This window comes from Erpetoichthys calabaricus, chromosome 17, assembly GCF_900747795.2.
Source record: "Erpetoichthys calabaricus chromosome 17, fErpCal1.3, whole genome shotgun sequence".
NCBI lineage: Eukaryota > Metazoa > Chordata > Cladistia > Polypteriformes > Polypteridae > Erpetoichthys > Erpetoichthys calabaricus.
This window is the reverse complement of record NC_041410.2, coordinates 93,953,440-93,970,559: the sequence shown is the minus strand read 5'-3', so window position 1 is coordinate 93,970,559 and position 17,120 is coordinate 93,953,440. Positions and strand designations below refer to the sequence as shown.

General features: G+C 43.6%; 1 protein-coding gene across 1 annotated transcript; it reads right to left on the bottom strand.

Moving 5' to 3' along the window:
- Nucleotides 1-5,312: 5,312 nt before the first annotated feature.
- On the bottom strand, nucleotides 5,313-16,610 carry fdx2 (ferredoxin 2). Its single transcript, XM_028822805.2, has 5 exons — nucleotides 16,376-16,610; nucleotides 15,233-15,275; nucleotides 14,419-14,525; nucleotides 10,655-10,742; nucleotides 5,313-6,183 (listed from the first exon to the last, which is right to left on the bottom strand). The coding sequence occupies exons 1-5, from the start codon at nucleotides 16,548-16,550 to the stop codon at nucleotides 6,027-6,029; spliced, it is 570 nt and encodes a 189-aa protein (XP_028678638.1). The 5' UTR covers nucleotides 16,551-16,610; the 3' UTR covers nucleotides 5,313-6,026.
- Between the last annotated feature and the right edge of the window lie 510 nt (nucleotides 16,611-17,120).

Sequence of the window (17,120 nt, the reverse complement as noted above, 5' to 3'; positions counted from 1 at the left end):
TACCAATTTAATGTCACGCATGTCCTTTACAGACCCCCGTTCAGGCCTAAGCGGGTCAGGTAATGATGGACTGTGTTTTATGGTAATGGACTCGCTTAAATGTTTTGCCTTTCTCTTTAATAGGTGAGCAGCTGATTCGGGGTTGGGGGGGCCTCAAACATTCCTGGGGGGGGCACCATTTTGACTCCAATCTCCTACTTGGCTCTAACAGTAATTCGACGGCTTGTTGGCGCTCACCCGCTCGTTTCCAAAAGTGCTTTTTTTTTTTTTTTTTTTTTTTTTTTTTCCCCCCCCTTGTCTGTAATCTCCATCCAGATGTTGTGGACCCTCGGCACATCAGCATTTCTCACTTTCATTTTTTTTTCCCTTTCAGAAATGTTAAGAGACTGTGTGTGAAGACCACCGCTGCAGATGAGGGCAGAGTGTGCCTGTCACCATCTGGCTGCTCATTAAATGTGACCGTTAAAACAGAAGACTACAACAAGTAAAGCAACCCAGCAGGTGCCATTCATATTACTGACTGGTGACTGAAGGACAAAGAAGCCACCATGAAAACCTGCAGCCACAGTGGGCACTGACGTTGGCACCTCCAGAGTTTTATTCACTCGGAAAAGAAGAGATTCACGGGGTGAGTTGAGACTTCTTGAAATTGGCTTTACTCAGAATTTCCATATGTCAAGTCTTTGTGTTCAACAGGTGGCGCAGTGGTAGTGCTGCTGCTGCTTTGCAGTAAGGAGACTGTGGAAGATTGTGGGTTTGCTTCCCGGTTCCTCCCTGTGTGGATGATAATAATTCATTTATACAGCGCTTTTCTCAGTACTCAAAGCAATAGCGCTTTGAGTACTGAGAAAAGTGCTATATAAATGTAATGAATTATTTATTAACTCTCTAGTAGAAGTGAATTCCGTGTCGTGGGTGTCGCATCCACAAGCTTAAAACACTTCAACGGGTGGACGCACAGCAGGGTTGTTGTCCCGTTTCCTCCCAAAGACTTGCAGTTTGAGTGTCCCGTGTGTGTTTGGCCGGCAGTGAACTGGTGTCTTGGCTGAGGTTGCGCTCTGTCATAGGCTTATATTCTTATCTAAATCATATATAAGAAATAGCCGCAGCCCCCCAGCACTGACCCCTGCTGGTCACCACTCTTAACATCAACCAATTCTGATGAGGTTCCTCATACCTTCACCCTCTGCTTCCTGTGTCTGAGCCAATTCTGCACCCATCTACACTCCACACCCTGAACTGCCACTTCTTTTAGTTTGATGCCCACCCTCTCACGTGGCACCTCATCAAATGCTCTCTGAAAGTCCACATCAATAATATCATGAGCTCCACTTTGATCGTATCCTTTTGTTGCCTCCTCATAGAATTCCAGCCTGTTAGTAAACCATGACCTCCCTCTCCTGACCCCATGCTGACTGTCCTGTACTTGCCAGGCGTTGCTCAATCTTCTCCTTAATAATTCCTTCCATTCATTTTCCTCTCATGCAGGTTAAGCTTACTGGCCTGTAGTTGCTCTGATCTGCCCTGTCACCCTTTTTCTATAATGGGATGATATTTGCCATTTTCCAGTCTTTTGGAATCTCTCCAGTGCGCAGCGACTTCCTAAACGTGGCTAATCTTCCTTTGTTCATTTATTAAAATGTTTAGGACAACCCTCGCCGGTGTCTGCCTGCCCATTTTTTTTCTTCCCCCAGCATTTTTATCTTTTATAACTTCCTGCTCTTTGTAGTCACTGAACTGGTGTTCATGCCCAGTGCTGCCACTTTGTTCCTGGACTATGGTGGGCCTGCTGTATGCTCTGTGCCCCCCCAAGTATTAAGATGGCGGCCTTTTGTTGTGTTTTGCTTTTGTTGCACTTCTAGTTTTGAGTTTTTCCACAGTCAAGGCGCTGCAGCACAAGCCAGTGAGGTTCAGCACCTTTTTTTTTTTTTTTTTTTTTTTTTGTTTTATGGTGGTCACACTGGGGGGGTTTGGGGGGATAAGAAAGCAGATCAACAGCAGGCGTCCATCAAGCACAACACGCCAGCTTGCTCGGAGGAGGGTGGCCTGACCCCATGCAGAAGCCCCATCTGTGCTCCACCGAGCATCAATCGATGTCCTTCCTGCCATAGCGTAGGGGATTTGTTTTACAGTAAACGACTATCCTGGCAGGGCCCGCCGAAGATCTACTGCCCAATGTACACAAGTTAAAATGGCAAAGCATGCCAGGTACGTTCAGCTCAAGTATCTGCACTTTGATTTGGTTTCAGTCCAGTGGTGAATGTGGACATTTTGAACGATTTCCACTTTAAGTAATCGACGACCCTTACAGGTCACCATCTAAATGAAAATCCCACCATTTCAAACTGCACTAGATAAGAGTACGGCACATGCACCCTCACGTCACCATTCCCAGTTACATGTTGTCTTCCACAGCCTTTGACAGGGACCTCCAAATTACCTGAAGCTCTGCATCCCTCAATTGCCATAAGACATGGCAGACGGTGAGATGCGTGATGGACCCCCGTGCTGTTTTATGTGTCCAGGCCAATGGTGGGTGAGAGGTGGGAGTTTGGAAGAAACTGAACAGGAAGTGAAAAAAACTCGCAGAACAGCCAATCAGGTTGAGGGGGGGGGGGGGGGGGGGGGGGAATGGGGGCGTGGTTGGGCTACACCACCCAACAAACCACTTAAGCCCCTGCTTAGTCTTAATTGGATAACCAGCTGATGATCAGGCAACAGGGCGGACCTTCACCCCCGCCTCACGTTAGATGGGGGTTTTACAAGGGGGGGGCTGATGAGCGCCGTGGACTGAAAATGCCAAGCGGAGCTCACAACCTGCTTGACCTTTCAAACTGGCTGGGGGGCACTGCAATTAAATCACAAGGCTGGTGATTGGGGGGGGGGGGGCAATCGTCTGACTTGCATGTCAAATGCAAAAAAATGTAATTAAAAAAATACACTGATGTTCTATATTATCTGAAAGAGGGGGGGGGGGGGGGGGGTCAAATTCTCACTTAAAGGGTCTGTACAAAACTTTTAAAACCTGGCAGGACCTAATCCAGTGTTTCCCAACCTCGGTCCTGTGGACCCCATTGTGGCTGCAGGGTTTTGTTCCAAGCCGATTCCTAATCAGTGACAACACCTGATAGCACAGAGCTCATTTAATTAGCTGGGATGATTTTTACATTTAATCGACATTCAGAAATATTTCTGCTTTTGATATAGATAAATGCTTAACTTTTGTTGTTTTTCATTTTATTTTGCCCTTTCTCTGTGCAGTTTTCCCCCTTTGTTGTATCATAATGACAATTAAAAATGAGCAGAGCAGACACCCAGGCAAACGGCACTAAATAATCAAAGGCTGCAACTACTTTAGCATCAGGCCCACTAAATAGTAAATGGATTAAACAGAACACCTGGAAAAGTAGAATAAAAATATTGTTAAAAAGAAAAAAATGTACATTATTCCCATATAACTGCTTGGTACATTTTAATACAGTGATCCCTCGCTATATCACGCTTCGACTTTCGCAGCTTCACTCTCGCGATTTTTTTTTTCTGGTACACGCTTGTCACTACGCATGCGCTTTCTGAGAACTTTTATCTAAGCCCCACGATGGTTCGTAAACGTGCTGCTTTTTCTAAGCCTTCTGACAATGAAACTAAGCGCTGGAGGAAGATGCTTACCATCCAGGAGAAGGTGAAACTCTTGGATATGATCAAAGATAGCAATAACCTACAAAAGCCTCCTCACGCGTATGAAAAGACAGCGCCAGCAACTGCCTATCAAGATGTTCTTCAGCCGGACACCCACTGCTTACTCCTAGTACTCCTTCAGTGGAAGAAGACAATGACGCACCTGCTGAAGATACTGCACCACCTGAAGACTCTCCTACTGAGGTCGTGCCTTCATAGGTTAGTGGTTGTGTGCAAGAACTGTGTGTGTAATTTAAATGTACAGTACAATAATATATTTAACGTCTGTCTTCTCATTTAGGTCTAATATATTGGGTAATACGAGTGTAATGGTGACTAATGGGTGTTTTCATGTCTAGAGGGCTCTAATAATAAACGTATTTAGAAGGTCGTAAACAGGTTTTCTATACTCTAACTGCGAAACTATTTGATTTATAAATAAATGACTTTTTGCGAAGTAGGATTCTTTATCACGGGAGTCTGGAACAGATTAACTGATAAACGAGGGTTCACTGGATATAATTTTTTTTTTTTTTATAAACCAAACATGGTTTAATTTCTATATTATTCCCAAAACATAGAACTTGGTAAATATCAGTTCACTTAATTAGCCCAGGAGTCAAATTAAAAACGGAAGCTGGTTGGAACAAAAACCTGCAGCCATAGGACCAGTGGTTGGAAAACACTGATCAATAACATTTTAGAATAAGCATTTAAGTCAGGGGGTCCTCAGTCCTAGTGCTGGAGGGCTGCAGTGGCTACAGGTTTTTGTTCTCACCCGGTTGCTTAATTAGAAAGCAATTCTTGCCAATAATTTAATTTCGTGGGTGGTTGGTGCTTTAACTCTGCCATGTCAGCTTGTTCTCATCTCCTCGATTTTTCTTCTCCTTTCTAAGGATGTCATCCAAATGATTTGAAGTCTAAAACAGACGAGTGATTCTCAGTGCTTCACGTTTTTCTCTTCACTTTCCTCCCAAGTATTTCATTGAACCCAATAGTGCAGGATAAACACACACCGGTGTCGATGGTAACAAGCTCAATGGAGAAATGCGTCTCTCCTTTGTCATTTACATCTTATTGCTAATCAGGAGCAAATTAAAAACGGAGCATTCAGCTCTTTAAGACTAAAATAAGCAGTAAGGGCTCAAAATCCTAACGAGACCACTCAAGTGAAGCAGAAGTGTGTTACTTGAGCAATAAGGGCTTCTTATTAGGCCATTGGGTTGGAGCAAAAACCTGTGGCCACTGTGGCCCCCCAGGACTGTGATTGAGGACCCCCCCAATTTAAATGGAGGAAGCAGATTCTCTTATTTTCACTATTATTAAAGTTTTACTCTGTTGGCCTGGCTCAATTTCTCAAGGGTGGGCATTTGATTTTTGTTAAACTTGACTTCCTTGTATGAAATGCTATTGGATTTTAATAAAAATTGATAAAATCTTCCAAAAAAAAAAAAAAAAACACCAACAGTTGAGAGAGGCCTGGCCATGTAAAATAGTGTGGGATGGTGGGGACTGTAGAAAGGTGCTATAAAAAAAAAAAAGTTAGATACACAGAAAATAAACAGTTAATCATAAAGGCTTTATTTATGGCAATAAAAAAATATAAATTAAACACTCACTCACTCAACTGCTCCTTTCATTGTGTTAAAGACCTGCAGAAATGTCCAGTTACTCAAGAGCAGCACAGAGCTTGGCTTCCCCCATTTGGTATTATGACCTAAATATTTTTACATATTTATATCTGACTAGTAATTAACACGACAGCCCACATGGCCATGAAGAACACACACACACACACACACACACACAGACGTACGCCATGGCATCACTCTCACTCCTCCATTTCACCCCTTTAATTGCACCTCTCCTTCTAAAAAGCGGGCCTGTGCCAAACTTCACCCTCTCCATGTTGGCACGAGCACTTCAATTGGGGGCAGGTGAGCCTCTGATGGCGCAGATTTAACGTCACTCTTAGGGCAGGTAAACGCGCCCCAGGCTGTAACTGTCCTAGGACAGGACGAGAGTCACACGGTGTAAGGCAGTGGAGGTCTGGCCACTGTGCGCAGACGCTGAAGAAGATGAGGCTGCCACCCTAATGGGAGGAAGGTGCTTCAGGTAAGGACGACGTTTGGGCAAACGCAACAGAACAAACTCCAACATGGCCCCCTTTCAAAGCTGCCGGTGTGATCTCGAGTCAAATGGACTTCTGCCAGCTGCTCCCTTCCATCCAAATTCTTAAACTCTTGTCTGGGTGCTGGTGCCCCTTTAGCCCTCAAACAAGCAGCTGCTTTCTGCGCAGACTCCTGTGACAGGCAGGAGACACGTAATCCGTGTGCCAGCCCAGTCGGTCAATGAGAGGCGGGCTTGTGACCGTCCACGTAGAAGTTTCGAGTGATTTTGGGCAGAGTCAGCTCGATACCATCCAGCTCTGGGGTCAGGATCACTTGACAGCCTAGGCGCGAGTTTTCTTGCAGCAAGGGCGCCATGTCAAGCATGTCCTCTTCCCTGAAACAGAGCGAGAGACAGACAAAGAGGTCAGGAGCCGACACTGATACAGCACATTGACGGACCAGCTCAGGATCCCAGATTAGGACCCCCAGTGCAGCCACACGACGGGTGACACCTCAGCACCACACTTAGTTCAGATGGAATGGAACAGTAAAGAGAGAGTCAAAGACGTTTATAAACTCGCACCACACTGCTCTTAAGATGCGGCCCTTTCAATTGTCCTACCGTCTGATGAAGTCTCACTGAAGCGGAGAGTCCAGTGATGTCACAAAAACACACGATATTGGCAAAAGTATTGGGGTCCCCCCCCACCCCCGATCATTGAATTCGGGTGTCACAATCACTTCCATAAACTCAAGCCCCTCAGTCTGCAGACCCGCTGGCTTCTACAAACGTGACCGAATGGGTCGCTGTCAGGAGCTCACTGAATTCCAGTGTGGTGCCTGATAGGATGCCATCTGTGCGAGAAGTCCGTTTTGTGACATTTCCTCGCTACTAAATATTCCATGATCGACTGTCAGTGGTGTTATAACAAAGTGGGGAAGCAATTGGGAACAACAGCAACTCTGCCACGAGGTGGTAGGCCACGTCAAGTCAGAGCGGGGACAGCGCATGCTGAGGTGGGCAGAAGACAGCAACTTTCTGCAGAGTTGATAGTTACAGACCTCCAAAAGCTCAAGAACAGTGCAGCATAGAGAGAGAGCTTCATGGAATGAATGGGTCTCCATGGCCGAGCAGCTGCAGCCAAGCCTGACAGCACCAAGGGCAATGCAACGAGTTGGGTGCAGTGGTGTAAAGCCCACCAGATGCCACTGGACTTGAGCACAGTGCAGACGTGTCCTCTGGAGTGACGAATCACGCAATCTGATGGATGAGTCTGGATTTGGCGGTACTCGCCTGACTGCATTGTGCCAAGTGTAAAGTTTTGGTGGAAAGGGGGATTACGGTGTGGGGTTGGGCTTGGCCCCTTAGTTCCAGTGAAAGGAACTCTTAGTGCTTCAGTATAGGAAGCCATTTTTGGACAATTTTAGGCTCCCAACTTTGTGGGGACACTTGGGGGATGACAACACGACTGGGCACACGCACCCATGCAGAAAGCAAGGTCTATAAAGAAATGGAGGAGCGAGTTTGGTGTGGCTGCACAGAGCCCAGACCTCAACCCGACAGAACTGAGACTGCGAGTGAGCCGGGCCTTCTTGTCCAATATCAGTGCCTGACCTCACCAGTTCTCTCCTGGGGGGTATTTTCCGTTTGTCACTTAAATTATCCGAGATCAGAGGCCTCATCTGGAGTAAGTCGGTTTTTCAAATGCAGCGGTGTAGTAGATTAGTCGAGCTGGATCTAATCATCCGAGATGAATGCGCGTGCCCTCGCTGAGTGAAAAGCATATTACAGTAATCTCTCGCTATATCGCGCTTCGCCTTTCGCGGCTTCACTCTATCGCGGATTTTATATGTAAGCATATTTAAATATATATCGCAGATTTTTTGCTGGTTCGCGGATTTCTGAGGACAATGGGTCTTTTAATTTCTGGTACATGCTTCCTCAGTTGGTTTGCCCAGTTGATTTCATACAAGGGACGCTATTGGCAGATGGCTGAGAAGAAACCCAACTTACTTTCTCTCTCTCTCTCGCGTGGAGTTTCTCTGATCCTGACGTAGGGGGATTGAGCAGGGGGGCTGTTCGCACACCTAGACGATATGGACGCTCGTCTAAAAATGCTGAAAGATTATCTTCACGTTGCTACCTTCTGTGCAGCTGCTTCGTGAAACGACATGCTGCACGGTGCTTCGCATACTTAAAAGCACGAAGGGCACGTATTGATTTTCGGTTGTTTGTTTTTCTCTGTCTCTCTCTCTGCTCCTGACGGAGGGGGTGTGAGCTGCCGCCTTCAACAGCTTTGTGCCGCGGTGCTTCGCATACTTAAAAGCCAAACAGCCCTATTGATTTGTTTGCTTTTCTCTATATCTCTGACAGTCACTGCTCCTGACGTGCACTCCTTTGAAGAGGAAGATATGTTTGCATTCTTTTAGTTGTGAGACGGAACTGTCATCTCTGTCTTGTCATGCAGCACAGTTTAAACTTTTGAAAAAGAGACAGACAAATGTTTGTTTGCAGTGTTTGAATAACATTCCTGTCTCTCTACAACCTCCTGTGTTTCTGCGCAAATCTGTGACCCAAGCATGACAATATAAAAATAACCATATAAACATATGGTTTCTACTTCGCGGATTTTCTTATTTTGCGGGTGGCTCTGGAACGCAACCCCCGCGATGGAGGAGGGATTACTGTATATATTTTACCCCCCTGGTCACATTATATATAATATGAGTCTAGAAAGCATGATCAGCAAGTCTTTGATAGGCTGTAACAAAATGTTGAAAGAACGGGCGCATTTTATTTTTCACACAAGTGGAGCAGGACCTTTTATTCGAAGGACATGAATTTCAAGATTTAATATGCACAAGGGGTAACACTGCAAAAGCAGCCCAAACCAGAAAAGATGGCTGGCAAAAAGTGGCCGACAAATTAAATGCTATGTAGTGTGCATTGTACTTACTGAAAGCAGTGTTTTATTTCCTATGTGTCAGATTAATTATTATTTAATATGTCATAATTCCAGAACAAACGTGAGCACAAGGAGAACATGGGAACAGGTTAAAGTGAAGTATAAGAATATACTTCAAACTGGTAAATATTGGTATATAACTGCTTAAATAATTGTTGACAAAGAATCATAATGTAAAGAACATTTTAACTTTAAAGCTAATAAGAAGGCAGACAAGCAAAAAACAGGTGGAGGTCCACGCGGTCCAGACCTAACCCCTGCAGAAGAGTTGGCTCTCCAGCAAAATGCCCATCGCCCCGTTTCTGAGGGCATTCCGGGGGAAGCTCCTCCTCAGAACCAGTGGCAGGATGCAGTGGTCACTTCATTTCAGGTAAAGGATGGTCATTGTATATATTTGTCCTCAGTGTGTGCCATAGGTATGTTCCATATAGGCCTCTTTTTTGTTGGGTCAGTTGCAGGGAACGTCATATCCCTTGAACCTGTGTCTGACCAACGAGATATTGACGAAGGTCAAATATTTGATGAAGACACTGTGTCTGATTGTTCATCAGGAGGAGAGGTACATTTTCCAAATAATGTTTGATCAAACTCCACTCTGATCATTCCCATGTGCCCCAATCACATTTGGAAACCCTGGGTAATGAGAATGTTAGGCTGATATTCTTTATGGAACTGTGGGTGTTTTTTACTTGTGTATTACCCACCTGCAATGGCATGAGACACCTCTTTTGTCTGCACACGCAGGTGTCCAGGAAACGCAATGAAAACCCAAAGGAAATATTTCACAGCCAAACAGACTTTACGAATTGCCTGGCAAACTGCACTGTAGATAGATTTTTCCACATCGCCGACAGTATATTATTAAGTGCCGCTTGCTAAAAAACCTCAAAGCAATGCATACTGTCTGTGTGGTTGTGAGAGCCCAACTTCGCCGAGTTTGACCTCGAATATAAGGTCCTAATAAATTTTTGAGGTGCAGTATTCCCCCTCGGCTAAAGCGGTATCTTTCTAAAAGAATTTCCTCCAGGAGCAATAAAGGATCTTGCCGGTCGCGCAAAACCCTCTCTATATGAAATTCTCTTCTTATAATTTGCGTACCAATATCAATTGGTCGCTCATTTGTGAACGGCGAAGTCATGACTAAATGAATTCCAAGCACGGACACTGATTAAGTGTGTGAGCTAATCCTTGTTTACATCGAACAAACCTGCTCCAAGCAGGTTTGAGGATTAGGATGTGTTGCTATGACAACACATCCAGCAAGAGTTTTGAAAAACCGACAGATCCAGGATCAGGCCAAACCGTCAACAATTACATCCGGCTAAACGAGTAATCCATGTACGAAAAATACCCCCCTGGTCACAAATTCCCATCAACATACTCGCCCTACACCTTGTGGAGAGCCTTCCCAGAAGCTGCCAAGGGTGGGCCGACTCCGTATTAATAAGAATGGGATGTCATTAAAGTTCATGGGTGTGTAAAGGCAGGCATCCCAATACTTTTGGCAATATCGTGTATATACTGTACTTTAAACTAGCGACACTAAGAATATTCAAAACAGGCCAATGGTCATACAGTGCCCACCTTAGTAAATAAAATCAAAATGGGTTGTGGGGAGGAAAAAAAGTCTGTCCTTTTGATTTTTAAAATACTAACAAAATGAACAATAAATTCTGTTCATACCACATTTATATTTCTCTCCGCTGTATTTGGGTGGCACTGCTTTCTCCTAAATGCCCAACTTGGAGATGCCACTTTGGCTGATACTCGGATTTGCCATCAGTCCGCTACCACAAATCTAAAACAAGCCACCGGCAACCCTCTCAGTAGGACATGTGTGAGTATTCTGGGAATGAAGGCTCCCCTTGGATTGTGAAAAGACACAACAGGCTTTCGTACCTTTCATCGGGCTCTGGGAGTTTATCGTAGAAGGCGTCGCTGACGTAGACGTGGCACGTCGAGCAGGCCAGAGAGGCTTCACATGCGCCTGCAAACGAAAGGGTAAAAAGAAATTAGTGTCGGCCATCAAAGTTAACGCCCAGAACAAAAACTGCACGCAAGTCCTGTGCCACGTCGTAGAGGACCCTGCAAAACGCCAGGACTGGCTCTGCGTTTTATTACATTTACAGAAAATGCTTAACCTTATAACACGATTGTCGCATTACGAAGGCATACGCCATAACTACAACCTGTAAAATACTCAACTCCTCCTTTTTACTTGCAGATTTTGCTCGGCCTGGTTAAATGGAGTAAACCTGAGGCCCTTTAGATCAGGGGTTGCCAACTCTGGTCCTGGAGGACCACCGTGGCTGCAGGTTTTCATTCTAACCCTTTTCTTAATGAATGATTTGTTTTTACTGCTAATTCACTTCTTTTGAATTTGTTTTATTTGATTTGCTCTTGAAGACTCGGACCCCTTAATTGTTTTTCTCCTTAATTAGCAGCCAAACAATGACACACAAAATGAGCCAAAACAAACTGGTGTCCATCATACAATATCTGAAATAAAGATGAAGGCCTCAGGAATGTCGATCTGCTCAGGTCCCCAAAACATTTTACCAGAACACAGAAAACAGAAAATCCTCAGTTTCAGAAATGTTTGCTAATGCGTCATGAGAGCAGCAACAAGCCACGAAATTAAAGAATGAGTTTAATTAACGACTGGGATTGGCACCTCATTAAGCAGCTGGTTGGAGTGAAATTGGTTGGAGTTTGAGGCCCTGACTTAGTTGGTCTTCTGTTGGTTCCCTCATTTCACATTTCATTTGTTTGGGTGCCATTTAAGGAGAGAATTGAAGGGATTCAGAGGAACAATGAAGAAAATCAGGGGAGCAAATCTTAAAAAAGCAATTTTTAATTAAAATGAATTTACAAGAAGTTAATTAGCAGCACAAACAGGGGACTCGTTAAAAAAAGGGGTTAGAATGAAAACCTGCAGCCACGGTGGTCCTCCAGGACCAAACTTGGCGACCCCTGCTTTAGATTACCAAAAAAAAATAAAAAAACCTCTACCTGGGAGAGCTAAGAGGCCTGGATGGACGCTGCAGTGAACTCGATTCTGTTTCACTCGCCACAAGTGCTTTATCATCTTACAGAATAAGACTACACTACCGTGGCTGTCCGTTTTGTCTGTCCAAGGTTTTAAATCGCCTGTAGCTCATAAACCATTTGACCTACTGTCCTGAAATTTGGAACACATATACAACATGATGTCTACTATCTGCTTTCGGGGTGATGATTGACCTCAAAGGTCAAGCCAGGTTAGGTCAAGCTCAAAAGTCTAATAACCTGTAGCCTGAAATTTGGTGCACATATATTACGCTGAAACTCTGCACTTCAGCTTTATCTTAAGTGATCTAAAGTGAGTTTTGGAATTATTCCTCTTTATTTTATTGTAGAATCGACTTTCGGCACGCCGTTCTCATCCCTACCACCTTCGCCGTCACTTTGCCTACCTCTTCATATCTTAAATCATTCTTGAACTCAGAACATGGAACCAATTTAGAAGATTTTCCATCTTAAATTGCTTTCTATCTGTGGCACCCCTGCAAGAGAACCACCTCTTTCAACCCTCGCAAAACATATCCAGTTTTTAATATCAGGAAAAGATTTGGGATTAAATTGCTCGGAGATCTTTTATATAGACAATATCTCTGAATCCTTTGAACAATTACATTCCAAACTTAACCTTCCAGCTACACATTTTTCACTATCTTCAAATTAGAAACTTTGTCAAACAGAACCTGCCCGATTTTCCTCATCTTGTACCCTCCACCATGCTGGAAAAAATACTACTCAACTTCGAGGACTTAGACACCATTTCTGCAATATATAAAAATTTTATTAGATTCCCTTCCTTTCAAAGATCCAAGAGGACAGTGGGAAAAAGATCTCAATACATCGGAAAAGGAGTGGAAGGTAGCAATGCAGAGAATTCACTCGAGCTCCATATGCGCAAAGCATAGAATTATTCAACTCCAAAATTATATATCGAGTTCATCTGTCTCGCCTAAAACTGTCAAATGTTCCCAGGGAAAAATCCAACCTGCGAACGCTGCAACCAAGCTCCTGCCTCACTGGGTCACATGATTTGGGCCTGCACCAAATTAACATTTTGGATCAAAATTTTGAGGTGTCTTTCAGACAGCCTTGGGGTCACAATCCCGCCTAACCCATTAACAGCTGTGTTTGTTCTTCCAGATGGATTTGAAATGGATAAGGACAAGCAAACTGTGATTGCATTCACTACACTTTTGGCACACAGGATTCTTCCAATTTAATAAGATCAGTCTAACTCTCCTGTAATAAGTCAGTGGGAAACCGATGTTTTATATTATTTGAAATTGGAAAAAATCAAATTCTCAGTTAGGGGATCTGTACAGAATTTTTTCAAAACCTAGCTGAATCTAATCAATAAAATTTTAGAATAAAAAGAAATAAATGGAGAAGGAAAAGAAATGCAGAAATAATTATCTTTTTCTGCTCTATTAAACTCTAATTTAGGCATGTTTACAAGCCTTAAGTTTTACTCCTTAGGCCATGCTCTCCTTCTCAGAGGTGGGGTTTGATTTGTTTTCAATCCTATTTTTTGTAAAAATTGAGCTATATGTACCGAATGATTACAATAAAGTAAAAAAAAAAAAAAAAAAATCCGTGAAACAGATTGAAGACTTAAGTGGCAGCTTAAGTGAAAAATTAAAGAAAACGTCCTAAGTAACTGCAACACAAACATCGACTTAAATCAGTTTTAACGTGAGAAGATGCAGACGAAAGAAGAGAAGCAGCGGACTGCTAGCGTGGAGAAAAGAAGAGCTGCTCAGGAAGCAGCAAGCACATCAACCTCTGAGCAAACGAATGCTAAACGTACAGAGAGGATGAAAACTATGAAGAGCGCACTAAGCATTTACGACAGGCTGACGCAGAACGAGAGCAAAGAACAGACCATACAACGAAGACGGGCTGACACGGAGCAAAAGAGAACCTCGAGCAAATGAGACTCTGGAAGAGGCTAATTGACGTCGGCAATCGGTGGTCCAATGTGCCAGAATTGAAAAGGCAAATGAGACCGAGCAAAACGCCAGCCAGTGACAACAAAGAGACGCTGATCGCGTAAGTATAGCTTGAACGCTCTCGGTCAAGTGTATCGTTACTGGTTTAAGATGTTTTAGCCAAAACAGACGTGTGGAGGAAGCAACAGGACATCTGACAAGTGGATTATGCGACATTAATAATTTCAGATTTCTTTTAATGAACATCTTGATGTCGTTTAATGCTCTTCAGTGTTTTGTTCCCATTGATGTTTATTGAACCAGGAATTTTGCTGCATGTTTTCTCCATAAACAAAAAATGAGATGAACAACTTTTCTCCAATCTTCATTACAAATACAGTAAAATAAAACTTCACTTTTAGCCAAGGTCCTCCTTGCCTCTCCAGATGACAGTACCGGTTACCTTGCACCCTAACATATTAATTGTAATTTGAGGAGATGGCCGTGCATTCCCCCCCCCACACACTTTTTCTAAACACGGGTCAATACATCAAAGACGATAAATGAAATCTGCGACTGTTGTGTTTTTATTGTTTCCACTTATCAAAGTTAATAACCCCCCCCACCCCCGGACAACAAAAATCCGGTTTTACACGTGAAGAAGCAGACACATACCCTCCAAATCAATGCCATGCTTATGCGCCAAATGAAGCGCATTGTCGCCCACTTTTGCTTTCACTGGAATCCGCTGGCCTGATCGATCCACAAAAACAACATTAATTCTGGAAATACAAAAGTTGAGTTATTAATTCTGAAGTGACAAATTGTTCATAAGCAGATAGGAAATAAAACAAAAAAACTGACAGGCAAATTCACTTCCAGCAAGTCCTTGTCTAATTTTAATGGCTTTTCATGACTGATAAATTTCCTGTAACAAGTACAAAGGATCACAAGCTGATTATTACAGAAGCGTGTTGAGCCTAGGAAAGGCGCTATATAAATAAAATGTATTCTATAACAATCCAAGGTGTGTGTGCAATTATCACGTCCACTTTACTAATTCACCTGACCGCATAACAACAAGCGACACTGAACAGCCTCCGTCAGCTGAGGGCGCTCCCTCGTTCAGTAGTACATGATCTGTGACTGGGGGGTACGTATGGCTCTTTTGTGTGGGGTTGCCGTGTTTGGTGCATCTCTGCGGGTTTTTCCTCCCACAAGACGTGTGCCAGCAGTCCTAAAGAGGGCATTGCAAGAAACTGCTGCCCTGTCCAGGGATGATGGGATAGGTTCTGCAGTTAAGGCTGGACGTCGGCGGTTTGAGAATGTGTCATGTTGTTACGATGTAGCAGGAGCCTCCATGTTCTGTCGGCACATCATTACACCTCCTCTCTAAAAATGATTTTGGAATTTCTGCCTGTCAGTAATGTCATGCGTGTGTTTGCCCCATCGTCAAAAGTCACCAAACATTTTTCTTTTCATTACTTACACATTTTTGTCCGAATCCTGATCGACTTCACTGTGGGAGACACCTGAGGAAAATATATAATAGAAGTTTAATTTTCACTTACTGAGCAAGTTAGGGATTATTAAAATTGTGTAAATTGATTTTATTTATCCTTCCATTTGCTTTATATGCTCAATGGATGACCAGCAGGACTTGGTCTCATAACACAAAGGGAACTAAATGAGAAAGAGAGCAGGGAGGCCTCTTTCTTTGGGAGACCATACTCCTTTAATGTGAGTGACGACATCATTTACATGGTCTGCAACTTCACGTCAAGAGAGGCCCACCAAATCAACCGGCTAATTAATAGGGCAGGCTCACTTTGAGGATGCTCTATGGACGCCCAAGGGGGTAAAAGCCGTGAAGGTGAGAGTGAAAACAAAACGGAGTGCCATTATGAACAAGGCTGCAGATCTCCTCTGTGACGCACAAACTCTGAGAACTTGCAGTCAATGAATCGTGACTGGGGGCTCCAGAATACCAAAGGCACGTCACCTTTATAGTGCCTCACTGGGTCTTCTGTCAGCCAAGTCAGTTTTTCTTTTTTTCATTTAGTCACTCATTGATGTAGTAACTAAAAATGCATCGGCTTACTTATCAGTCAGGTCGGTCGCTGAACGCTACGCCTCGCGCACAATTTGGGTATTAGATGGGCCAGTGCGACTTGCCCATTTAGCGCATTGTTTCGTTTTAAATGTTTACTTTTAATTGTGAGACTTAACGTGTAGATACGCGCCAACACCACGGCTTAGCACTTGCATCGGTACTCATAAGCGCAGGCTTTGTGAAATACTTTGGTGTCTTCTAAATAAATACAAGTAAATGATCACGAACTAAATGTGAAATTAGCTTCCTAATCCTGAAAATTAAAGTTGTTTATTGATCTGAAGAATTTAATTTCACTGTACTCTACACATGCCTAACAATACTGACCGTATAAACTATAATCATGTATTTATAAATAACATGACTATCCTTCAAGCGTTGTGCCTCATCTGAACTGGACATGGCAGTGAGCGCTCCGTCCCATTCAAACAGGTAGGAGATGTCCGCCTTCCAAAACGCAGCGTTTCTATTCCCACATCTACACGCTTACATGCCACCGAGGATTAAGTCAGCGGATACCTGCAGTCGTGCACAAGCTCATACTTTCCGCAAAGAGCCGTCTAGGTCTCGGGTTCATCCACAGCCGACAACTCGTCTTCGTCCTGCCCGTTTCAGCCGAACAGGTAAGAAGCGGTGACAAACTGGATTTGAGGACCACAGCCATGCCTCTTCCAAGCATTGTGGAGGTCGGCATGACAGTGGAAACACCAGAGTCATGTGGACATTGACGCAACTTCCGGATAGCGGTACATCCGGGGATCTGAAACGGAAGTACGAGACGGCGGTAGTAAATGAAAACTGAAGGGAGTGTCGACAGGGAGCGTGGAGCAACGTGAAGGTGGCAACAGTGGAATTATTGTACAGCTAAATAGCAATCGTAATATTAAATAATGTGATACGATGGATGAGTGTTGGTATGAGGATATATAAATACGAGCAGAGTACAGCGAGTCTTTAAACTGCATGCTATTTTTAGTGGTGATACGTTTGTCATGTAACGAATTATTCATTTACTGTTAATGTAGCGGACAGTGCAGGTTATCTACTACAATATGTTTCTTCTTTTTCGGCTTTGTAGAGAATATGTTGTTTTATTGTACTGTATCTGACCCGTCGACTTTGTGTTGTACAATTTAAAGCACCAGGAGGCAACGACCCTTGTAAAACAACGCGGGAGAGAAAAGCGTCCGCTCGTTTAATTTCACTTTTCCAATTTTGGATTTAGCAAGTTCAGAAAATAGATGGGCTGACTATGATGATGGAA